Consider the following 24596-nt stretch of genomic DNA (forward strand, 5'->3'; position numbering starts at 1 on the left):
CTGGTCTGGACTCTGGGGATCCACAGCTCTCTGGGACTCAGATGGAAGTGTGAAAGAGCTCAGCTTAATGCTGCTGTGCTCCTTGAATCAATAGATGATCATTTAGATGTTGGCTCCTATTTAGGGTTTAATCTTAATCTTTATATGTTCAAGAGGACATTTTATATAAAGGACATCTGCCCCCCCCCCATATAAGATAAATGTGTCCTAATGTGTGTGTGCTTCATTTTATTTCATGATAATAAAAACCAGGTGAAAAGGAAAATATGAATGTAACATTCTTTTTAAGCAGATTATAACTTCAAATCTGTTCAGTGAAATAAAATCTAATTTCACACAATCAGGTTTTGTTCTGAACAAAAACCTTTTTAATGATTCAGCAAACCTCTAAAGATTTAATGACAGATGATATTAGGTACTTTGTTTTTATTAATAATTGAAGAGTCCAACATTGAATCCATGTATTACTTCATATTAACAGGATATAATTGTTTGTTTCTAATTTTAATAAATGACTTTTATTGGAAACAACTGTACTTTTTTCATAATATAAACAAGCTTTAAACACTTTGATCCTTCTTAAACATGCTGTACTGTTTACTATCATATTTTTCATAATATCAGTATTTATTCTTTGGGCCACGTCACCGTGGCAACAAAAACACAAACAACAAGCACACATTTTATAACAGGGTGGAGTTTATTACTGAGAAACTTGAGTATTGAAAGTATTAAATGTGAGTCTCTCAATGCACCCGCCAAAATAAAACACAAACAGCAGTTCCCAAAAAATCCAATAAGACAGAAGTTCTGCAGCCTGAACAAAAGAGGAACGACTTTAACTTTAAATCTCTTAATCACATCGTTATTGTACCTGAAAGAAATGATCACAATAAAGTACATCCTCATTCAGTCAGATATTAACTAAACATTTCTCTCCATCAGCAGTCGTGATTATCTTCTTATTATTAGATTATAAACATTCAGTCTTCTGGAACCAAATGAACTCATTGCAACAAAAAAAGGAAAAAAACTAAATAAAATAAAATCCACTCTGGACCCACAGAAACTCGAGCGTAACCATGACGACGCGCTGAAGCTTTAAGGTCCACAATGTTTGAAGCTCTTCTTACTGCCCTCCAGTGGAAAACCAAGGTACTTCACTGCAGCACTTCATATTTATGTTAATCTACAATTGAACCTCTCAGAGGTAAATATTTGACTTTTATTATATTCGTGTGACGGCTTTAGTTTCTTCTCAGATGAGTTTTTCATCTCCTTCCTGTCCAGAAAAATCACTTTTCTCCTTTGTGATGAACTGAAGAATGAAGTGATGCTCTAATAGAACAAGATGAGATGATGTAGATGAAACTAAATAAAAGGACATAAAGGAGTCAACATGCAACATTAATGCAGGATGAACATGAATGAAACACCTCACTGATGTAGTAATACTTTTAAGTACTTGGATAAAATACTCGCACTAAGGTTTTGTGAGCAGTCATTTTACTTTGAGAAGAGTACTTTAATACTTTTAATGAAGTAAACAATTTGTCCCCAAATTAAAAACAATGGTCGCCTTCTTCTTTTAGTCCCCTTTAAACTTTAGAGTTGATCTATTTTACCGCGTTGTCGCAGTAAAATAATAAATGTACAAACAAAAGGGTTCATTCAGAGGCCGAGTTCAGACCAATCACACACACACACACACACACGTTTATCTACACACACAAAGTCCAAAGTGTATAAAACAGCGTAAAATAATTGCGATTAAAACCACAGAGAATATAAATGAACCTAAAGCTCCAGTTTTGTCCAACAACGGCGTTTCAGCCACAAATGATTCGTTGGTTAAAGAATCTCCGGCAGCAGGCGAGCGCCGCATTACCCATGAGCCTCCTCTTCTGTGGAGCTCTCCTGGGTGCTGCTGCCACCTGTGGAACCCGATCAACCAGAGGGAGAGGGGGGGTGAGTGAGGGGTGGGCACCATCACAGACACAGCGGGGCGGCGCCAGAAAGACGAAGAAGAGCAAGAGTTGAAGGAGCAGAAGAAGAAGCCGAGAGGAAGAAAAGCTCTTTTTGAACAGTTCTAAGAACTAAAGCTACAACAAAGGGATTCTTCTGCATTTCAGCAAATTGTGTCTATTTAAAAGAAGGCGAATGAAGCAGCTCGGGTTCAGGCGGCGTCTCTGCCTCCGTGCCCATGAGCCAGAGGGACACGTCTCACCCTTTAAGGTCCTGGATATAAACATCTGGATCAGATGGGACACGACCTTTAACTGATGAGAGAGAAGGGAGATGATTGCAGGGAAAGAGCAGAAGAGGAAATAAGACGTCACAAGACACAAGTACACACACAGGAACCCACACGGGGGGACAGCTGAGAGTGTGTGTGTGTGTGTGTGTGTGTGTGCTGCATTTCACTTCATGCAAACAAACATTAAATAAATAAATAAATACTAAAAGGAGTTTTCAATGGTATCAAAGAATGAAAAGTTCACAGGGAACTCTGGACGAGACCACAGAAGAAGACACAGAGGTATGAAAGCAGAGGGGGGGGGGAGAAAGAGGAAGATTATTATCGTTCAGCCAATCAAGAGACGAGCAGCGAGGAAACAACACAACGACGAGTCTGTGTCCACAAAGAGCTTTTTACATGAAGCTTTTACATCTGGTTGCTAGGATACGGAGAGAAAACGCCTTGATGTTTGGTCTCTAACAGACCATCTATCAGGGGACGCTTCAGGGCGGGGCTACACGCTGATTGACAGCTCTCTAACAAACACACTTCATATTTAAGTCCACTCACCTTTCCTTCATGAAGTCTGAGCTCCAAACGCTCACAGAGGAAGTGGTTGAAATAAAAGAGCTGCTTTGGTGGACACGTTGTCGCTGGTGTTGCTTTCAGGAGGACGCTGGAGGAACGTACCTGGCTGTGAGTTTCTGTCGTTGAGCAGCTTGGTCTGACTGTTGGGCAGGATCTTAATCTCTGGAGGATCTGGACTGTGAGCGACCCGCGACGCCATGAGAGCGTTCAGGTACTGGAGACGAGTCACCTGCAGCCATCAGTGGGTTAGTGCAGGTTCATCCACGTCACTCTGATATCAAACCACTTCAGGACTAAATGTTAACATTTCAATGACAATCGGCAGCAAAGTTCTGTTTTCCTGTTAAATGAGACGTTTCCTGAAGGGGCCGCGGTGCTCAGAGGCAACACCGCTTCAGTCCACAGGGGGCGCAACACGCTTCATCCTGTGTGTGTGTGTGTGTGTCCTTTTGTTTCACTGCTGGAGGAAGCATTCAGACTGTAACACACACACACACAGACACACACACACCCGTATGAGCTGCAGGTCGGTGAGGGCTCGGACCGTGTAGTCGGGACAATAGCTGGAGGGGCTCGTGGCGTCCGCAGACTCAAAGGGATCCCTGGGAGAGAGACACTGGGTCGACACCGGAGACTGGTGCACTGCACACACACACACACACACACACACACACACACACACACACACAATAAAGCCGAGTCGTCACAATTAAATGCACAAACTGAGTGATTCTTGTCATAAAACACCACAATGTGTCGTCAGCATTGAAGCCGTTGTGATGATGTCATCATGAAGGAGATCCGTCATGCTCGTGCTCACCTGAAGAGGGCAGCGTCAGCGCGGACACGCCGTAGTACGTGAACGCTCCGTTCTCAAACTTCAGCCCCTCCTTCCCGATCTCCACCTCCACGCGACCCTGAGCGCCGCAAACAGGAAGCAGCCAGACGTCACATGACCCAGTTCTTCTTCCCGCTGTCACGGCGACGGATGGTCACTGAGCCTCTAAGAGGTCACTGACCTGCAGCAGCAGGATGAAGTAGTCCACCGGGTGGTTGCGCGTGTACAGGTAGTGAGCCGCGCTCTGCCGGTTGCTCGGGTCGAAGGGAACCTCCTGGTTGACGCTGGGGTGACGCAGCAGGTGGAACAGGACCTTCTCAGACATGCGTCCAGGGCTGAAGTGGGCCACCTCTGTGGGGGAGGGGGGGGGGCATGAGACACGGGGCAGAGATGTGAGGCTCAATGTCAGATTCTTCCTTCTTATAATAACCAGCGAGGAGCTTATTCATTACGCGTGTGGAGGTAAACGGTGACGGAGTCCATCAGCGTGTGACCCTTCTGTCCAATAAGTTATCAATCAGCTACATGCAGGTTCTTCTCCAAACACAATGTTCTAACAGAAAGAACTAAAAGGAGCATCACTGCTTCATTTACACGTCCATCCATCAAACTGCTTATCCTGCACAGAGGGTAACGGGGGGGGGGGGGGATCAGAGACAAACAACCATTCACACTCACATCCACACAACTAAGGGGCAATTTAGAGATCCCAATCAACCTGATCCCCCCTGAGCAGGTCTTTGGACTGTTGGAGGAAGCCGGAGAACCAGAGAGAACCCACTCGGACACGGGGAGAACCTGCAGAGTCCACACAGAAAGGCCACTGGGCAGAGTGGAACCCAGGACCTTCTTGTTGTGAGGTGAGGGTGCTGATCACCACACCACCGTGCCCCCCCTTTATTTACATGTGAGATGAATAAATAATTCATTCATTAGTTTCACACAGTGTCGCATTTAAGCAAAAATGTCGAGAGGTCGGCGTCGGGCCAAACAACGCCCCGAACTGTTGATGGTCTATTTGACTCTAAATGGACCATCATTCACTAAATGAACATCATGCTGCATTGAAGAAGACTTGAAACTAGAGACTGAGACCATAAACTCATGTTTACAATGTTTACTGAGGGAATAAATCAAGAGAGAAGTAGAGTCATTTCCTCATAGACGTCTATGGGAGCAGAGGAGTCGCCCCCTGCTGGTCACTACACAGAAGTAGAGTCATTTCCTCATAGACGTCTATGGGAGCAGAGGAGTCGCCCCCTGCTGGTCACTACACAGAAGTAGAGTCATTTCCTCATAGACGTCTATGGGAGCAGAGGAGTCGCCCCCTGCTGGTCACTACCCAGAATGCAGCTCTAACACGAGGACCTGGATGCTGAGGCAGGAGGTCCTGAGCGTCTCACCTCTGGACAGGAAGCGGTGTGTAGCCAGCAGCAGCTGAGGCGACGTCCTGATCTTGGGTTCTCCCTCCGGGGGCTTGAAGAGAGAAAACTCCTCGTGGACGCTGCGAGGCTCCAGAGGAATCTCCAGCGGGGCGAGAGGACGCTTCACCTTCCGGTCCACTGGGGGAAGGAGGTCACGAGGGTTCATCAACGACCCCCCCACCAACGCGTTCTGGATGAAACAAACTACTCACGGTAGCCGTCGGACTCGTCCAGGATCTCCGACTTGATGATCTCCTCGATGACGTCCTCCAAGGTGACCAATCCCAGCACCTCGTAGAAAGGGTCCCCCTCCCCCTCGTTGTTCACCTTCTGGACGATGGCCATGTGAGAGTTGCCTAAGAGAGGAAAGGTCACAGAGAGGTCACGTCAAGGCTCTTTTTTAACTCCCCTCTCCAATACGAGGGAGGAGGGGGGGGGTTGCACTCCTTTTGGGAGCCATCTTAGAACAAGGTCGTGACATCACAAGTCAAAATAAAAGCCTGAGAAGTCTTAACTAGGAGTTCAGGCTTTACAAAATAAAAAGCCTTCTATGCTCAGTGCCAACAGGCAGCTAGCGATGACCTCGTTACTTTTAATTGCTTCATCATTACAGTGTAAAACAGGGCTGGATAGGTAGCCAATAAAAGGCTTTTGTTTTGAAAAACTATCACCTCGCTGCAAGTTCAGTTCATTCAAGTGACAGCAGGAAGTTTCCATTTGGTAAAACAAGCCTGAACACCCCATGAAGATACAAATCATTTCTGGGGCTTTTATTGTGAAGGGCACCTTTCTTCATCTCCTCCAGCATGGCGTCCAGCTTGGTGTCGTTGAAGACGTAGTGCAGCGGGTGGTTGTAGAACTTGGTGATGGTGGTCATGGGAGTGCAGTCGTCCGGGTCCACCAGAGCCAAGTCCTTCACGTACAGGATGTCCACGATGTTGGACCTGGACATCGAACACACAGGTCCATGAGGTGTGTGTGTGTGTGTGTGTGTCTCACGGGTCACTAAACAAACAGCAATAAGTGAAGAGCAGAGAAGGTTTAAACAATAACAGATGCCTTCTTTCATCATGGAAAGTTTAAACATTAAGCTGTGGTTTTATATGGCGACTGTGGGTGAGTCCTCCAATCAGAGGGTTGTTGGTTTGATCCCAGACTAACCTGCAGGTCCATGTGTCCTTGGGAAAGACACGTAACCCCAGCATTGTGAATGTTAGTGACTGATGGGCAGGTGTCACTGTGTGTGGTCGGTCCTGTCATCAGTGAATGAATGGGTGAATGATGTCATGTAGTATTAAAGTGCTTTGAGAGCTGTACAAGTCCATTTACCATTTATATACTTTAACAATCTACAGTTTTATTTTCAGAGAACGCTTTTGTTTAATTCTTGTGAATTTATATCTTTAATCTCTGATTCTTTTAGTTTATTCTCATAAATGAAAACCTTTTTCCAAGAATATTCTCACATCCTAAAATGTTGGAAAATGATAATAATAATAACAATAATAAGGCCGGCGCTCCTATCCGGGACGAGCAAGTCACAGAAGGAGTGGAACGCGTCTTTCGTGGGGTAACGTTTTTGGGGCGGTTGCCGTGCCAACCTCTCCTCCTCGTAGATGGGCACCCGGGTGTAGCCGCTCTGCATGATGTCGGACATGGTGGAGAAGTCCAGGACGACGGAGCTGGGCAGCATGAAGCAGTCCTTCAGGGGGGTCAGGATGTCCTCCACCGTCTTACTGCGCAGCATCCCGCGGCTGAACTCCTCCTTCACAAACTCACTGGGGAGGGGAGACGCGGGGGGGGGGGGGTGAGGAGGCGAAAGAGCTGCTGCATCACACCACACACCTGTGTGTGTGTGTGGGGGGGGTCATCTCACCTGTACGGGTCGTTGACGCTGGTGCGGATCATCTCCATGGCCCGCTCCCTTATCCCGCAGGTGCTGACGTCCCGCCTCAGCGCCAGGTCCAGGATCAGCCCCAGGGGGCAGGACAGCGGGCAGGTGAGCACCAGGCACACCTGGGCCAGCCAGGTGAGCCCCGGCGCCATCTGGAAGCCGTAGCCGGAGCACAGCACGTGGGGGGCCAGCTCGGCCACCAGGAAGACCAGGAAGCCGCTGGTGAAGACGGCGGAGACGACGGTGCCCAGCGCGCGGTAGAGGAGGACGCCGAGGACGGCGTGTCCCAGGGCGCAGAGGAAGAGCAGGGAGCAGGTCTGAGGGGACAGGGGACACGTGACGGCACTCCAGCTTTACACGTCCACTTCTCGCTTTATTTACTCTATTTGGATTAATACATATTATGCTTTTATGAAACTGTACAAATGCAAGTAGAGGTAATGGACTGTGTAAATATACAAAAGAAAACACCCGCTTAAAGAAATGAACACATACTTGTAATAATAATAATACAACATAATAATATGAACTGAGGTTGGCACACTGAGTACTTGTTGTACTTGTTGTACCGGGTGTTTGGACCCCCTGGACCCACCAGGAAGTTGCCCCTCCTCCGGATGGGCTCCAGGCGCTTGGCGGCCCGCTTCTCCTCCTCGGAGCCGCAGCTGTGCAGCACGTAGAGCTCCAGGGGGTCGAGCCACAGGAGGCTCAGGTGCACCGTCCTCAGCAGCGCGCACACCGGAAGCAGCGTCACGATCAGCGCCGCGAGCCCCCAGGTCGGGATGTGGTCCTCCGGCAGACCCGGGTCGGCGCTGACCCGCAGCTTGTCCGGGCCGGCGGACGCCCACCTCCCGCCGCTCAGCACGCACAGGTGGTGGTAGGAGGAGGAGGAGGAGGAGGCGCTCTGCCGCCGCACCTCCACCGTCGCCAGCCCGCTGTACGACTCGTCCGCGGTGAAGGGGCCCGTCACCTGGAACCAGGAGTCGCGGCGGTTGGACTCCTGCGCGCACGGGTCGGGCGCATCCCCGACCGCCCCGGCGCTCGCCCCCGCGGCGAACGCCGCCCACGGCCAGCTCCCGTTGAGCTCGGTGCCGAAGAGGCGGAGTTGGAACGTGGCTCCCTCGGGCGCCGAGATGACCCGGTCGCTCAGGGTTACCGGGCCCGCCGGGTTCTCCAGTCGCAGCCCCAGAACCGGCGGGGCTTCCCGGCCGCAGGCGCCGAACCTGATCCCGCAGAACGACACTATCATCAACAGGAACCGTAGACCCGCCGAGCTGGCCACCATATTGGAATTGGTCGGCCCGGGGCTCTGCGCGCGGGTCATGTGACTCCGGCCCCGCCCACCGGAGGGGAGGCGGCAACTGAGCTGCGCCGGCGGCCATTTTGGTTCCGTTGGTCGAGGCGCAGCGCGGTGACGCGCCTTCATTTTGGGGCCGGATTCCGAGTGTTTTTCGGGGCTTTTTCTCGGCGCCGCCTCCCCTCCGAACTCCGGGTTCTGCGGCGGCCAATGAGAAGACGGGAAAGAGGAGCCAACGGGCTCCTTTGTTAACGTTTCACATAAACAAGTCATTCATCACTTCGGGCCTCGACACGCGTTCACCGAATGAACGCGTGTCGCAAAGGTTCTGAACTCATGTGCGACACATTTACCGAGAAGAGATCTAAGTGGTGCACAAGTTAAAATATAGGCATTAATTCTGTGTTTAGTGAATAAACGGAATGTAAAGCACAGGAGTGAATGTTGATGAGATGAAATTAAGAGACTAAAGGACCATAGAAAAATGTACAATATGTGTGTCTCTTGGGTTATATTCTGATTAAAGAAAGCCAAACAGGACAGTTAATACAATACAATCACTACTTTTGCTTTGGACTCTCAGGTCAGAGGTCACAAGGACTAAAGATTCTTTAAAGCAAGCTGTCCTTTAACAGTCACGTTTGAATGTGAATTCAAGATGAAGAAGGAGCACGTTGGAGCAGACATGAAGAAGAAAACCAGAGATATGAACAAATAAAAAAAAGAACTTGAATCAGACGGATGTTTGTGTGGAGAAATAAATCTCAGGTTTATTAACCTCAGTCTCACAGGCTGCAGCTTCACATCCTTTAGTCACAAGTCCAACACGTTGCAGCCTTTTCTCAATATGAAAACATGATCTCCTCCCCACTAAATACATGTATATAGTTATATAAAGTGATGATATATATATATATAATCATAACTTTCCCTGTGTACAGCTTCACTGTGAATAATGAAGTGTGAAAACCAGCCTCTGGATTCGGCTTCTCTCCACTGAGACTCATCGTGTGGTCGAGCTCCTCTAGAGAAGAAAATATGAACCTCTGTACAGGTCTAAACATCACACGCTGCAGGGCTGAACCCCCCCCCCCCCCCCCCCGCTTCGGTCACATGACAGGAAAAAAGAGGAGGTCTGAACAATAAAAAACAGCTTAGCAGGTTCAGACCGGCGCGTCAAAGCTGCAGGAATTTTAATATTTCCAAACGGCAGGAGAGTCGAGATGAAGACGAGGGTAAAGGGGGGGGGGGTTACATATGGAGTGTTTAAGTCATTATAATAACATCTCACTACTACAGGATCAATTATCAGATATCATGAGATGCTATTTCATTATTAGGACTTGATAGCTGCTCCTTGTGATGACTTAAATTTATATTTTTATTTTATTTAAAGTGACGGCTTCATCGGAAATAAAAGCTTTGGCCTTAAAGTCTATCAACAAACAAAATGCAGATAAGAGGAGTAAATGGTTGTTGGAGGTCAACTCATTTTATTTTATTGCTATTTAATGTCTAACAGAACAAAACATCTCTCTATTATTCGTGTCCATCTCTGTGTGTACAATGTCTTTACAGTAAAGTCACACAGTGTTTCTGGGTAAATTTACCCCGATGAAAGGCTGCGTCTTCACAGCTGGAAGCCCGTTTACCCCCCCCCCCCCCCACAAGAAAACAATTAATACAACATTAATGAGCAGAAGCATTGTTTGCACTAACTGGTGATCACTGGGAACCAGTAGGACCGATGGCTACGTGAGACCTCGGGGGCGCCGTCGACTCGACGCTCCTCCTCTCGGGGGGGGGTTAAGCCCAGTCGCCAGTAGAAACGTCGCCATCATATGATTCCAGAAGACCACGATTGTGTTGTTGCCGTTTTTGGAGATGATGAAACAAACGTTAATGTCTGCGTGGAGTCTATTTTTGACTATTTTAACATTCACCAGTGTTTAAATCTTCTGAGGAGAGAAGATGGTTGGAGTTTGATATAAAAATACAAAGAATATATTTAGCATATATGGGTAATAAGCGCTCCCAGTACGAGATGATCTAACATGAGAGGAAAGAAGCATTGTGGCTTAAAGAAATAAAGCTCCTCTGTTCCTTCAGTCAAACGCGTTGGAACGTTCTCCTCGTGAGACGCACTCACGCCTTTAGAGTCAAACATCACCGGGGACGCAGCCCGACTCCCCCGTGTCCTCGTGTCCCTGTGTCCTTGTGTCCCCGTGTCCCCGTATCCTCGTGTCCCCAAGTCCCTGCACACATGCCACAAGAGAAGAGCGGTTAAAGGTCCTCGTGTCCACTGAACCGATCCAGCCTGCTCCGAGACACACACACACACACGCACACGCGCACACACGCACACACGCACACAAGCACACACGCACACACGCACACACACACACACACACACACACTGTTGTCCAGTTAGCAACGTGAGTTTTCTTTTTCCATGGAGACATGCAGCGGAGTGTTTGTGTCCACTCGAGGTCAAAGGTCGACTGACACGAGGGTCAAACAGCAGTCGGGATAGATGAGTCTCTCGCGTCCGTCGGTTTAATGAGTCACAGGCCACGACGTGTGGGGGGGGGGGGGGGGGTGATCGACCCATAATGCATCTGTGAAGCTCAATGGGAGACGTCGTTTGAATTGATGGTGGAAGCATTTTTTCTTTAATTCAGAACATTGTGTCTTTTTCTCTGAACACTAAACATCCGGCTTCGTTCAAATCACTTTGTGAGGAATATTATATTATATTGAAGTTCTTCAAGTCTAAAATATAAAACAACAGATTTAATATCAGTATGAATATATAATATGAATTAATATAACAGAAAATAAATATTCTAACATCACTCTTAGAAATTGAATCATTTAAAATACATATTGCCTTGGTTCAGGAGGGAGGCCGTGAACACCCCCCCGCCCCCCGCCCCCCCTCATCACTACATATAATACTCACAGGATGCATTTGGTTTCAATTCCTTCCTGTGGGGCATGAAAAACAATTAGGACTGGAAATATAGTCGTTTATTATAATTCTAAATGTAGGAAGCTATTATTATTGTGGAATAATAACCTAAAGCAATAAATAAAACAATAATTAAATCAGCCAATTATTTAATATATTTAATATAATATATATTTATATTATAATATAATATATTGAAACAGCCAAATAATAATCAAGCTTTAAAATTGAATTATAAGAAATATGTATTTATTTGATTGAGTTTTAAACCCATGCACATTTAACTGCATCTAATGTAAAGTGTTGTTGCCATTTTGGTGAGTTCTATGTAAGTGTTGCATTAAAACTTAAATAAAAATAGATTAAAATGTTGAATTTCAAGCTAAACAGAAATGAATAGAAACCAATGGATGCCGTGAAGTTAAATAAATAAATAAATAAATCTGGGAAATTGCAGCAAAACCAAATTTTCATGGTTTCTATTCGCTGGTTAAACTTTTCACTGCAGTGACTCAAAAAACTCATTTAAACAAACTACAATAAAAATAAATCCTACATAAAAAAAAAAAAAAAACTTTTTGGAAGTCTCACTCTTTGGAAAAAGAAAAAAAACTAAATGAGAAAAGCTGCCAGCCGTGACTTAAAGGTTCAGTTCACGTGAAAACAACTTTGAGATTTCTGCCTCTTGGTGTTTGAAATGATTCCCGTCGGGTTAAACGTGAGGGAGGCGACGGGTCCTGGACCACGGCTCCATGTCTGCCAGCAAAACCCCCAAAACCCCCCAAAACACTCCAAAAACCCCCAAAACCCCCAAAACCCTCCAAAACCCTTTTTGTATCCTGATTCCTTCCAGACCCTCCGTGGTCCATTCTGAACGCCTTATTTCTGGGCTCGGGATGGGGGGGCTCGGGGGGGGGCATGCAGGACGAGATGAAAAGAGAACCTCGGCGGGTCCTCGGGGGACAACGAGCAAACAGGAAGCGGGTCAGATGGTGCTCTCGGTGTGTGCGTGGCTGATGGCGTGGGGGTGGGCGTGGCTCGGCCTGCGGGCGCCCGCACAGTTCTGCTGCTCTCCGAGCAGGGTGGCGGTCTCCCCCGGCCCGTTGTCCGGCCCGGGCGACGGCGGCGACCTCCGGGGTTTTGGGGGGGAGACGGAGGACGGCGAGCTCGTGCGGGGGTTAAAGCCGCACGCCGTCAGGCTCACGGAGGACGGAGGCGGCTGGGGGAAAGGGGCGTGGTTTCCGGGAAGGGGCGTGGCCTGGGGCAGGGACTGGCTGGGTCTGCAGGTGGAGGAGGGGGTGGTTTGGGGCGGCGGGGCGCAGCGGCTGCTCGGCGGCGGCGGCAGCTGAGCAGTTGACGGCGGGCGCCTCGCGGGGGGCGTGGCCAGCGGCAGAGGGGCCCGGGGCCCCGGGGGCGTCACGGGGGGCAAAGAGACCGAAGTGTCCAGGCGGGTGCGACTGCCCTCGGGGGACTGCGGCGTGCTGTCCAGACGGGACGCCAGGACGCCGTTCTGGTACTGAGCGCGAGTGATCTGAGGAGGAAACGCCTTTATTATTTCACATTAAATCAAAACCAAGATCAGGAACATTTATTAATTCACCCGACAGAGTTCTAATGTAAAGATTCTGAGCTTTGGAGATTTGAGAATGGAATCCATTTCTCCCTTTTTTGCGTTTGACAACGTTGAACGACGGCGGCCATCTTTGTTCGGTTTCCAGGCCCTCCCTGGGAGTCGGACCTGACTCGACGGCGTCCGGACCCACACCCACCTTCACGAACTGCAGGTCGGCGAGCGCTCGCACGCAGAAGTCCGGCACGTACTGGAACGGCGTTCCCGGGATCTGGGTCACGCTCCCGCCCACCGACACGTCGCCCGGGACGCGCTCGCTGCAGCTCAGAGACGCCGAGCGGTTCAGGTTCCCTGCGTGCGACGGGGAGCGGAACTCTGGACACACAAATGAATGAATGAATGAATGAATGAATAATACGGCGAAGAAGAAAAACAACAACCACGAGAGGACGGGAGCAAGTCGACGTGGAGACGAACACAAACGTGTATCGATGTCAGCGAGCAAAACGATGAGTCGTGTTATGAAGAAAATGCCACAAAAGCTTCTCTCTTCGGCGGCCGTGGGCTCGGGAGCAGAAAGCTTTCTCATTGGCCGGGTTTAGTGACGTCGAGCAGATGAGAAGATTGATACCAAACTTAGCGGGCTTCATCCCATTAGCTTAGCTTAGCATACAGAATGGAAACGGATGGAACCTGCTAGCTCGGCACAGATTAACACAGTACATGTTAGATTCAAAGTGAAAAAGTCATGATGCTGATCCTTTTGGCGGTTTTGGTTTCCAGTGTTTATGCTAAGCTAATTAGCTCCTTGCTAGCTTGGTATTTCAAAGGACATGTGACACGTGACTTTTATCCTTCTTCTCATCCAACTCGAAGAAAAGAAAAGGAAAGCAAATGAGCGCGTTTCTAAAGGTGTTGCTTTAACCACAGGTCAGATTAGACGATGGATGGATGACATCTGACCTCAGATCAGTGGTTAAAGGGGCGGAGCTGCTCCACCGACCACAGGGACACTCAGTACATTAAGACAATATCATGTGATGTTATTCCATATTCATATTATATGTGTTTTACATTATTTCTGTAAATATTAATTCTCCTTGCAAGTAAAGTAACTTTCTCTCCGTAAATATCATTCTTTGGAATGAGTTTGGAATGGGGTCAAAGGTCACAGCATTAAAGCATTATAAAAGGAAGAAGAGCAGATTAAAACTTTACTCTGCGCTGTTTTATTTCTGGTTTGTACTCGCTGGATCAGGACCCTTAAGATGAAGAAAAAGGGAGGGAACCTCCCACCCCCCCCGTCCCCCCCCCCGCCCTCTGACCCCTGCGAGTGTTTACCTGGAAAACGAGAGAACAGAGAAAACCTCTTAAGAGAGAGGCGTCGTGGAGGGGGAGACGCCACTGATGGAGAGAGAGGAGGGGTGACAGCTGAGAGAGGAGGAGGAAGAGGAGGAGGAAGAGGAGGAGACAGCAAAGATGAGCTGGTTTATTCGCTTTGCAGCTTTCTTTAAACAAAGAGGAGGAGTTCATCTGGAGCCGATCAATGGAAACTCCCAAATACATCCATGAGATAGATTATATATATATATATTTATATTCTGTGTCATAGAAGACACAATATTATTATCAACAAGCCGCCTAGAAATGTCAAAACGTAAACAAACATCTTTGATGATTTTAGAGAAAGTTATTATTATTATTATTATTAGATATTTCAATCAATACATCTGATTTGGATATGTCCGAATTAAACATATTACACATTACATTTAAATAAATTACCTATTTTATAGGTATTGATCTCTTGTGGTCTGATTATTATTTATTAATGAAACAGTTTAATGGTCCACAGTTAGAAGATGAGATGTGGTCATGTGACTTTTACACAAACACACACAGAGCACCATAATACACACAGAGTACACACAGCTTTTTATCCAGCAGACCGAGATCCAAAGGGAAGGAGGAGAGGAAGAGGAGAAGGAGGACAAGGAAAGGGAGAAGGAGAATGAAGAGGAGGAGAAGGAAAGGGAAGAGGAGGAAGAGGAAAAGGAGGATGAAGAAGAAGAGGAGACGGAGGATAAGAAGAGGAAGAAGACATTTAATCAGCAGTTCTAGCTTCCACCACCAGGGGGACACAGCGAGTCGTTTCTGAATGAAACCTTCATTCACATTTTGCTGCTGTAATCAGATTAATGTTTAATGATGAATATAAATAAACGTATCAAAGGATCTAAATGTTGAAACAAGAACTAATGGACGTTGTGTCACCTTGTTGATTATTAGTCTTTAATGACGTAGAGTGTGTAAAGTGTGTGTGTGTGTCTGTGTGTGTCTGTGTGTGTGTGTGTGTGTGTGTGTGTGTGTGTGTGTGTGTGTGTGTGTGTGTGTGTGTGTGTGTGTGTCTGTGTGTGTGTGTCTGTGTGTGTGTGGCTCACCCAGTGATGGCGAGCTCAGAGCCATCACTCCGTAGTACGAGAACGGCCCGCTTTCAAACTTCATGTTCTCGTTGCCGGCCTCCACCTCCACTCTCCCCTGAAACGCAAACACACACGCCATGTTTATTGAGAACATTATCTGTGTGTGTGTGTGTGTGAGTGTGTGTGTGTGTGTGTGTGTGTGTATGTGTGAAGCTCTGCTGTGCAAAATCCAGGAGGCCGTCTCCTGTGGCAGGCAAAAGAAACACTTTGAGGTCCAATAAATATTACATTCTGCTTCAGGTGTCTCTTTCTCTTTCCCTCACACTCTCTCACACACACACACACACACACACACACACACACACAGTGGTGAAACCGGAGCTGCTGTGTTCAGGTTACTCGAGTGACTGCAGTCACTTCATCGTCACCTCAGGTGTTGAAATAGAACGCACACGCACACACTTCAACACAATGAGTTAACATGAGTGTGAGTGTGTGTGTGTGTGCGTGTGAGGACACAGTGTGTGTGTGTGTGTGTGCGTGTGAGGACACAGTGTGTGTAGTCTGCAAACATGGGCAATCTGTAAATATCTCCATGAGAAGATGTGAGCTTTTTTTATTCCACATATTGATGAGATCTTTGTTCAGGAGCCACTTTAGAAAGATCGGAAACTAAAAGCCGTCATTTAGTCCTCACTGGGTTTGTTTACTGTAATGAGGTCGGCCATGAATATGAGAAATGAGTCTTTATTGACAATTAGTGGGGTTAGTGTCAGGCTAGCTGTTTCCCTCAGCCCCCCCCCCCCCCCCCCTTATGTAAGAGGATCTATTAGTGAAGGTTGTGCAGAGACAAACAACAGCTCCTCACATCTTATTTTATGTTTGTTTGCAGCTTTAATGAGTTTCATTTATTCCACTGAATATTGGAGAAAATATCTGGATTAAATATCTAAAGTGTCTTCATAGACGATTGGTTGGTTAAGCTGAATTATTTTGATATTTAATGAACCTATAAACTGTTAAGCTGTTATTTATGCAAAGTCATGTGACCGTGGTGGAGCTCCCTTATAGCTAACATGAAGTCATGTGACCGTGGTGGAGCTCCCTTATAGCTAACATGAAGTCATGTGACCGTGGTGGAGCTCCTTTATAGCTAACGTGAAGTCATGTGACCGTGGTGGAGCTCCTTTATAGCTAACGTGAAGTCATGTGACCGTGGTGGAGCTCCCTTATAGCTAACATGAAGTCATGTGACCGTGGTGGAGCTCCCTTATAGCTAACATGAAGTCATGTGACCGTGGTGGAGCTCCTTTATAGCTAACGTGAAGTCATGTGACCGTGGTGGAGCTCCTTTATAGCTAACGTGAAGTCATGTGATCGTGGTGGAGCTCCTTTATAGCTAACGTGAAGTCATGTGACCGTGGTGGAGCTCCTTTATAGCTAACATGAAGTCATGTGACCGTGGTGGAGCTCCTTTACAGCTAACGTGAAGTCATGTGACCGTGGTGGAGCTCCCTTATAGCTAACGTGAAGTCATGTGACCGTGGTGGAGCTCCTTTATAGCTAACGTGAAGTCATGTGATCGTGGTGGAGCTCCTTTATAGCTAACGTGAAGTCATGTGACCGTGGTGGAGCTCCTTTATAGCTAACATGAAGTCATGTGACCGTGGTGGAGCTCCTTTATAGCTAACGTGAAGTCATGTGACCGTGGTGGAGCTCCTTTACAGCTAACGTGAAGTCATGTGACCGTGGTGGAGCTCCCTTATAGCTAACATGAAGTCATGTGACCGTGGTGGAGCTCTTTTATAGCTTACATGAAGTCATGTGACCGTGGTGGAGCTCTTTTATAGCTTACATGAAGTCATGTGACCGTGGTGGAGCTCCTTTATAGCTAACGTGAAGTCATGTGACCGTGGTGGAGCTCCTTTACAGCTAACATGAAGTCATGTGACCGTGGTGGAGTTCAATAAGGTTTGTGTTTTTTAAGCCGGTTACAAGTCTTAAGTCGGGAGTCTTAAAGGGTTAAATACGTTTAACCCTACGAGTGTTAATTCCCTCGGCAGACTGACGCACTGAGCCGTCACTTTAACAAGTGTTCTCTGACCCGTTGCCACGGTGACCCACCGGCCGCTTGTTAATCAACAGTTCAGCCGATCATTGGTTATTGATCTTTGGGACAGGAAATGTTTAATATGCTCTGATCGTTGTGTTCTGTGCGTGTGTGTTTGTGTGTGTGTGTGTGTGTGTGTGTGTTTGTGCGTGCGCGTGTGTGTGTGTGCGTGTGTGTGTGTGTGTGTGTACCTGCAGTATGAGGATGAAGTAGTCCACCGGCTTGCCTCTCAGGTACAGGAAGTGTTGAGGTGAGCGTTTGTCGCTGTCGTTGAACTTGAGCTCCTGGATGACGTCGGGGTGCCTGAGGACCCTCAGTAAGACTTTCTCTGTGATTTGGAAGGGGCTGAACAGACTCACCTCTGGGGGGGGGATTAAAACACAGGGCGTCATTGGAAAGAAAACACTTGTTTTTACATTGCTAGATTTCCTGTAATTCACCATTAAATAGTGCCTTTGCATTGCATCCTTATGGCTCTCGTGTGACATCACGGCTCACCTGTGACATCACGGCTCACCTGTGACATCATGGCTCACCTGTAGCCAGGAAGCGATGCGCCGCCAGCATGAGCTGAGGAGAAATCTTTACTTTGCTGTCTCCGTCCTGCTTGAAGGCCGAGAAGTCAGGCTTGTTCTTGTTGGGGTCGACCTTCTTCCTGTTCCTGTTGTCCGCTGTGGAGGGGGGTCGGGGGGGGGTAGTAAAGGTAAATAAATGATATACCGACATACACGTTAATATATACATATATGCAACATTGTGAATGCAGGATAGAGTCTATTATTGTAGTATTAGTCCAACCAAGTGTGTGTATGTGTGTACACACACACACGTGTGCATGTATATAAACACACTGGACCAAAATGTGACATTAAATCTCCAGCTTTTCTTTCTGTACGATGTCAGTAGTGTTTAGAGTCAGCTGTGTGTGTCTGTGTGTGTCTGTGTGTGTCTGTGTGCATGTGTGTGCGTGTGTGTGCGTGTGTCTGTGTGTGTGTGTGTGTCTCTGTGTGTGTGTGTCTGTGTGTGTGTGTGTATGTGTGTGTATGTGTGTGTGTGTGTCTGTGTGTGTGTGTCTGTGTGTCTGTGTGTGTGTGTCTGTGTGTCTGTGTGTGTGTGTCTGTGTGTCTGTGTGTCTGTGTGTGTGTGTCTGTGTGTGTGTCTGTGTGTCTGTGTGTGTCTGTGTGTGTATGTGTGTGTGTGTGTGTCTGTGTGTGTATGTCTGTGTGTGTGTCTGTGTGTGTGTGTGTCTGTGTGTGTGTGTCTGTGTCTCTGTGTGTGTGTGTCTGTGTGTGTGTGTGTGTGTATGTGTGTGTATGTCTGTGTGTGTGTCTGTGTGTGTGTGTGTCTGTGTGTCTGTGTGTGTGTCTGTGTGTGTGTGTCTGTGTCTCTGTGTGTGTGTGTCTGTATGTGTGTGTGTGTGTCTGTGTGTGTGTGTCTGTGTGTGTGTGTCTGTGTGTCTGTGTGTGTGTGTCTGTGTGTCTGTGTGTCTGTGTGTGTGTCTGTGTGTCTGTGTGTGTCTGTGTGTGTATGTGTGTGTGTGTGTGTCTGTGTGTGTATGTCTGTGTGTGTGTCTGTGTGTGTGTGTGTCTGTGTGTGTGTGTCTGTGTCTCTGTGTGTGTGTGTCTGTGTGTGTGTGTGTGTGTATGTGTGTGTATGTCTGTGTGTGTGTCTGTGTGTGTGTGTGTCTGTGTGTCTGTGTGTGTGTCTGTGTGTGTGTGTCTGTGTCTCTGTGTGTGTGTGTCTGTGTGTGTGTGTGTGTGTATGTGTGTGTATGTCTGTGTGTGTGTCTGTGTGTGTGTGTGTCTGTGTGTCTGTGTGTGTGTGTCTGTGTGTGTGTGTGTGTGTGTGTGTGTGTGTGACGTCTGCTGACTCACTGTAGAGGTCGGACTCGTCCAGGATCTCCGACTTGATGATCTCCTCGATGACGTCCTCCAAGGTGACCAATCCCAGCACCTCGTAGAAAGGGTCCCCCTCCCCCTCGTTGTTCACCTTCTGGACGATGGCCAGGTGGGATTTACCTGCAGGGTGAGGAGGGGGGGGGGGGTGAGATCACCTGAAGGTTACAAAGAGTTTAACGAGGGAGGGGGGAAGGCCACCGTCAAACACACACTCCTGTTTTTATTTTAGTAACGTAGTTATTCTAGAGGCGGGTTTATCCTGCAAGGACAGACTGAGGCCTTAATTTAGCCCGGAATGAACTAAGAGCTTTGCAGAGAGAGGAGCTGCCAAAGCAGAGATAAAGACCTGGAGGAGGAAGGGGGAGGAAAGGGGGAGGAGGGGGAGATTAATCCTCTCATTAAAAACAGACTCTCGTTCACTAACTTTTCGAGTGGCGTCTATCAGCGACCTCGTTGGTGACCAACGTCTGTGAGTCAGTCTGGACCCCTAGTTACCGTAACCGCTAGTTACCGTAACCGCTAGTTACCGTAACCACCGCCTCTTTGTTCTCGACCAACAGACGTCATGCCACAACATGCCGTCACCATTTATTGCAACAGGAAGTGACGCTGTAAGGACTGTAAGAATGCATATCTAACATACTTTGGAAATAAATAAGCTTAATGGTCTATTACGGACCTGTCAATCACAGTAAGCCCCGCCCTAAAGCATCCCCTGCTTTATGGTCTGTTTGACTCTAAATGGACCATCATTCATTAAATGAACATCATGCTGCATTGAAGAAGACTTGAAACTAGAGACCGAGACCATAAACTCATGTTTACAATGTTTACTGAGGGAATAAATCAAGAGAGAAGTAGAGTCATTTCCTCATAGACGTCTATGGGAGCAGAGGAGTCGCCCCCTGCTGGTCACTACACAGAAGTAGAGTCATTTCCTCATAGACGTCTATAGGAGCAGAGGAGTCGCCCCCTGCTGGTCACTACACAGAAGTAGAGTCATTTCCTCATAGACGTCTATGGGAGCAGAGGAGTCGCCCCCTGCTGGTCACTACACAGAAGTAGAGTCATTTCCTCATAGACGTCTATGGGAGCAGAGGAGTCGCCCCCTGCTGGTCACTACACAGAAGTAGAGTCATTTCCTCATAGACGTCTATGGGAGCAGAGGAGTCGCCCCCTGTTGGTCACTACACAGAAGTAGAGTCATTTCCTCATAGACGTCTATGGGAGCAGAGGAGTCGCCCCCTGCTGGTCACTACACAGAAGTAGAGTCATTTCCTCATAGACGTCTATGGGAGCAGAGGAGTCGCCCCCTGCTGGTCACTACACAGAAGTAGAGTCATTTCCTCATAGACGTCTATGGGAGCAGAGGAGTCGCCCCCTGCTGGTCACTACACAGGATGGAGCCCTAACAGGTGAAGCTTTGGCTTTAGAACCTTACAATCATAGAAACGTTGGTTCACATCTTGAAGCGTTTTCTGATGTCTTTGGAACCATTTTGACTGTGAGAGAGTTGTGAGGGACGACCGAGAGGAGGTCTCACCTGAAGGAGACCTGAACTACTTCTCACAGACTTCACCAGTTAGAAGGAAGGGTCGGTGCCATCGAACCAACAAGAGGACGATACATCAACACAACAAATCCTCCCACTTCACACCCAGCAAAGCTTTGCTAACAGCTTCTAATCAAAGGAGCAAAAAGTCTGAATAGTGATGAGTATCGTAAGGATGGTGCTCTTATGGATACCGCTTCCTTATCTATAGTCTTATTGGTTCTTCTGGGTTCTTCTGTGAGGAAAACAGGACAAAACATCAAGAAAAGAATCCACATGTGATTCAACCAATCAGAGCCAAGGACCAAACAAACACACAACCGGGGCTGCTGGCGTTATGCTGTCGAGTCAAACATCATCATCATCATCATCAGCTGCTCCACCACATGACCTCTGCCCTCTGTGCTCCCTCTAGACTCACAGGAAGGTCAGAGGTCACAGCCCTGCTGTAGCTTCACGTCTGGAGTCGAAATCATTTTCTAGAAATCTAAAGAAGCACAAATGTTACGGACTACTTGACCTTTGTCGACCCGGGTCGGATGGGGGTGGAGCTCCCTGAGGCTGCGATCAATAATCGTGGGATTTATTTTGCGGGGCGAGCGACCTCTAAAAGCTTCACGTGATCGATACCTCCGTCTGCTGTGAGGATCGATTACCACTAAATAACCCATCACCTCTCTGACGTCTGAAGGGACAGCGACAGCGTGAATTATTCCTGACGCACTAAAGATAATAAAAGTGCTGAAAAACGTAGCTACAAATAGTCCTAAAATACAGGATATCATCGTCATGGATCTGATGAACAGCTTCATCATCATTATCATCATCATCATGAGCTTTAATTCCCTGCAGGCGCTTCATTGTTTGTTTAACGAGGCGTGGATATCAGCGCTGAGATTTCCCACACTAATCCCGTGCGCTTGAACGTGCACACGTTGATCACATCGACCCCAAACGATTAGTGAAAAACCTCCGATGAAGCCGATCAATGTGTATAATATTAATATAAATCTACACACACACACTACATACACTACACCTATGTACAACATCCTTTATATATATATATATATTCATGTTTATATAATGTTTTGTTTTCGAATCTGCAAAGTGGTTCAAGTTATTAAATAAATGAAGAATAAAAAAGTACGAAAATGTACCTCTGAGATGTCGTACAAAGTAAAGTACTAGAAAACTGAGGAGGAGGATGAAGGCAGTAACCACCTCCGGTTTCCTCGGGAATGAGATGCATTCTGGGTATTTGTGCCCTCACAGGGTGGTGATGTCACTAAGGGGCCAAACATGGCAGCCTGGGATTGTTCCAGTCGTCAATAGAGCCGATCGATACGAACCGAAGCCGATCGGAAGGACGGGAAGTTGTGTGTGTGTGTGTGTGTTTCTGTGTGTGTGTGTGTGTCTGTGTGTGTGTGTCTGTGTGTGTGTGCGCGTGTGTGTCTGTGTGTGTGTGTGTGTAAGCGGAGACGGCTGCTGGTTTCAAATAAACAAACCAGAAGAGTTGATGATGACACACACACACACACACACACACACACACACACACGCACACACACACCTTTCTTGAACTCCTCCAGCATGGCGTCCAGCTTGGTGTCGTGGAACACGAAGTGCACCGGGTGGTTGTAGAACTTGGTGATGGTCTTCAGCGTGGTGCAGTCGTCAGGGTCCACGAAGGCCAGGTCCTTGACGTACAGGATGTCCACGATGTTGGAGCGCTCGTCGTCGTACACGGGGATCCGCGTGTAGCCGCTCTCCATGATCACCGACATGGTGTTGAAGTCCAGCACGGCGTCCGCCTGGATCATGAAGCAGTCGCCGATGGGCGTCATGACGTCCTCCACCGTCTTGTTGCGGAGCTCCAGGGCGCCTTGGATCATGTTCATCTCCTCCTTCACCAGGTCGTTGTAGGGCTCCGTCACCTTCAGCATCCCCACCAGCTTCTCGCGGTTGTACACGGTGCCGATCTCCTGGCCCAGCAGCACGTCCAGCAGCTTGCTGACGGGGAAGGACACGGGGAAGGTGAGGAACATGAAGAACTTGGTCACCATGATGGTGTTGGCGCCCACCGCCAGCCCGTGGCGCGAGCACAGCGCCTGCGGCACGATCTCCCCGAAGATGACGATGCCGATGGTGGAGGCCACCACGGCGCCCAGGCCCGACCCGATCAGGTCGTCCAGGAGGATGGTGAGGGTGGTGTTCACCAGCACGTTGCCCAGCAACAGGGAGCAGAGCAGGTAGTTGCCCTTGCTGCGGATGGGCTCTATCTTGCGGGCGTCCCGGCGCTCCTTGTCGGTGCCGCAGCTCTGCACGATGCGCAGCTCCATGGGGTCGAGCGCCATCAGGCCCAGGTTGAGCCCGCTGAACATGCCGGAGAGCACCAGCAGGCAGCAGATGAGGATCAGCTGCAGCCACATGGGCAGCAGCGACTTCTTCTCCTCCAGCACCAGCAGCCGGCCGTCGCTGCCGCCCCGCAGCGCCCACCTGGTGCCGCCCGCGCGGCGCGTGCACAGGGCGTACTCCTTCCGCGGCTCGCTCTTGCGCAGCGGCTTAACGCGCAGGGTGAGCACGCCGGACGTCCCCCGGCCGCTCACGTTCATGAAGGTGCCGATGCTGATGTCCTTGGTGAAGTCGGTGCAGGTCCGGTCCGGCGCCTCCAGCACGCCGCTGCCGCCCGGCGCCGCTTCCGCCGCCGTCTCCGCCGCCACCTCCTCCTCTTCCTCCTCTGCCTCCTCTTCCTCCGCGCCGTCCTCCGTGAGCTCCGTGAAGCGGATCTGCGTCCAAGCGCCCGAGTGGAGCTGCACCCCGTAGAACCGGAGCTGCACGGTGCTCTCCTCGGTCACCTGGATGACACCGTCGTCATTGGTGCCGGACGGCTTGTCGCTCCTCTCCAGCCGCATGCCGAGCACCTGGCCGCCGCCGCCACCGTCGCCGCCGCTCCCGCCACCGCCGCTGCCGCCGCCGGCCGCCGCCGCTGCAGCGGCAGCCGTCTCCGCGCGGCCGCCCACCGCGCTCCACAGGAAGATAACGAGCGCGAGAATGTAACCCTGCTGCCCGCTCCATTCTGTCGCCATGTTTGTTTCACTGCTCGGCGACCCGGGGGCTGACGTCATTTACTCATGTCCGAGCGGCTCCGCCCCCCCGCCGGTCCATCGCACACACACACGCGCGCGCGCGCACACACACGCGCACGTTATCACCGCCTACCGGACAGCGACAGGTAGAGCTAATAAACAGACTGCATCCTCCTCCTCTCACTCACTCTACACCACACACATTTCGGCAGGAGGTGAACGTCCCCAAATGATGCCCCCCCCCCTATGCCCCCCCCCCCTGTTATTGTCTCTCGGGGCAATGCGGCACTCCGCGGATGGAGATGCTGCCGCTGCGGCCAGAGGTCTCTCCTCCTCCTCCTCCTCCTCCTCCTCCCGAGTCAGCTGGTGTTATGTAAAGGCACATGGCATCCGTGCACCCCCTCCTCCACCCCCCCCCCCCCTCTCATCCTGCACCATCCCGCATCCCTCCGGCCTGGGACGTCATGTGTCTGCAATAATAATTCATTAATGACAATAAAATAACAAAAAAAACTTAAGAATGAAAAATAGGGCTGTCAACAATGATAACAATTACAGTAGGTGGAATATCAACACTAACAGTAAATTACAGTTTTTATAATGCTCTCTATAGAGCTCGCCGATGACGTCAGAACCACAGAGAGCCTTCACATCTTCAGACTAAACCTCCACTAAAACACCAACACACTGTAGACCTTAAACT

General features: G+C 48.8%; 2 protein-coding genes across 5 annotated transcripts; both read right to left on the bottom strand.

Moving 5' to 3' along the window:
• Positions 1-679: 679 nt before the first annotated feature.
• LOC119226372 (metal transporter CNNM3) lies at positions 680-8335 on the bottom strand. Of its 3 annotated transcripts, XM_062558938.1 has the most exons (12): positions 7579-8304; positions 6966-7300; positions 6691-6867; positions 5876-6033; positions 5302-5445; positions 5069-5227; positions 3847-4016; positions 3648-3744; positions 3339-3469; positions 2930-3056; positions 2463-2509; positions 1948-2277 (listed from the first exon to the last, which is right to left on the bottom strand). In XM_062558938.1, exons 1-12 carry the CDS (start codon positions 8266-8268, stop codon positions 2224-2226), a joined length of 2289 nt encoding a protein of 762 aa, XP_062414922.1. In that variant the 5' UTR covers positions 8269-8304; the 3' UTR covers positions 1948-2223. The 3 variants fall into 3 exon arrangements, with proteins under 3 accessions (XP_037340189.2, XP_062414922.1, XP_062414923.1); XM_037484292.2 differs by lacking the exons at positions 1948-2277; positions 2463-2509 and adding an exon at positions 680-1934 and having other exon boundaries at positions 7579-8335; XM_062558939.1 differs by lacking the exon at positions 2463-2509 and having other exon boundaries at positions 1948-2279; positions 7579-8303.
• A 3091-nt stretch (positions 8336-11426) lies between these two features.
• LOC119226366 (metal transporter CNNM4) lies at positions 11427-24118 on the bottom strand. 2 transcript variants are annotated; one of them, XM_037484274.2, is made up of 8 exons: positions 22378-24118; positions 19229-19372; positions 17891-18025; positions 17546-17715; positions 15263-15359; positions 14163-14252; positions 13021-13196; positions 11427-12782 (listed from the first exon to the last, which is right to left on the bottom strand). In XM_037484274.2, the coding sequence occupies exons 1-8, from the start codon at positions 23930-23932 to the stop codon at positions 12237-12239; spliced, it is 2913 nt and encodes a 970-aa protein (XP_037340171.2). In that variant the 5' UTR covers positions 23933-24118; the 3' UTR covers positions 11427-12236. The 2 variants fall into 2 exon arrangements, with proteins under 2 accessions (XP_037340171.2, XP_037340172.2); XM_037484275.2 differs by lacking the exon at positions 14163-14252.
• Positions 24119-24596: the final 478 nt, after the last annotated feature.

Source organism: Pungitius pungitius, chromosome 18 (genome assembly GCF_949316345.1).
Source record: "Pungitius pungitius chromosome 18, fPunPun2.1, whole genome shotgun sequence".
In the NCBI taxonomy this organism is placed as follows: domain Eukaryota; kingdom Metazoa; phylum Chordata; class Actinopteri; order Perciformes; family Gasterosteidae; genus Pungitius; species Pungitius pungitius.

Excerpts from the sequence above, each read along its gene's own strand:
- LOC119226366 (XM_037484274.2), bottom strand. The coding sequence starts at position 23,932 with ATGACGTCAGCCCCCGGGTCGCCGAGCAGTGAAACAAACATGGCGACA. Across the intron at positions 19,373-22,377 it reads GCTGGAGGAGTTCAAGAAAG|GTAAATCCCACCTGGCCATC; the intron begins GTGTGTGTGTGC and ends CTCACCCTGCAG. Across the intron at positions 15,360-17,545 it reads ACTTCATCCTCATACTGCAG|GGGAGAGTGGAGGTGGAGGC; the intron begins GTACACACACAC and ends TTTGCGTTTCAG.
- LOC119226372 (XM_062558938.1), bottom strand. The coding sequence starts at position 8,268 with ATGGTGGCCAGCTCGGCGGGTCTACGGTTCCTGTTGATGATAGTGTCG. Across the intron at positions 6,034-6,690 it reads CCCATCTACGAGGAGGAGAG|GTCCAACATCGTGGACATCC; the intron begins GTTGGCACGGCA and ends TTCGATGTCCAG. Across the intron at positions 4,017-5,068 it reads ACACCGCTTCCTGTCCAGAG|AGGTGGCCCACTTCAGCCCT; the intron begins GTGAGACGCTCA and ends CCTCCCCCACAG.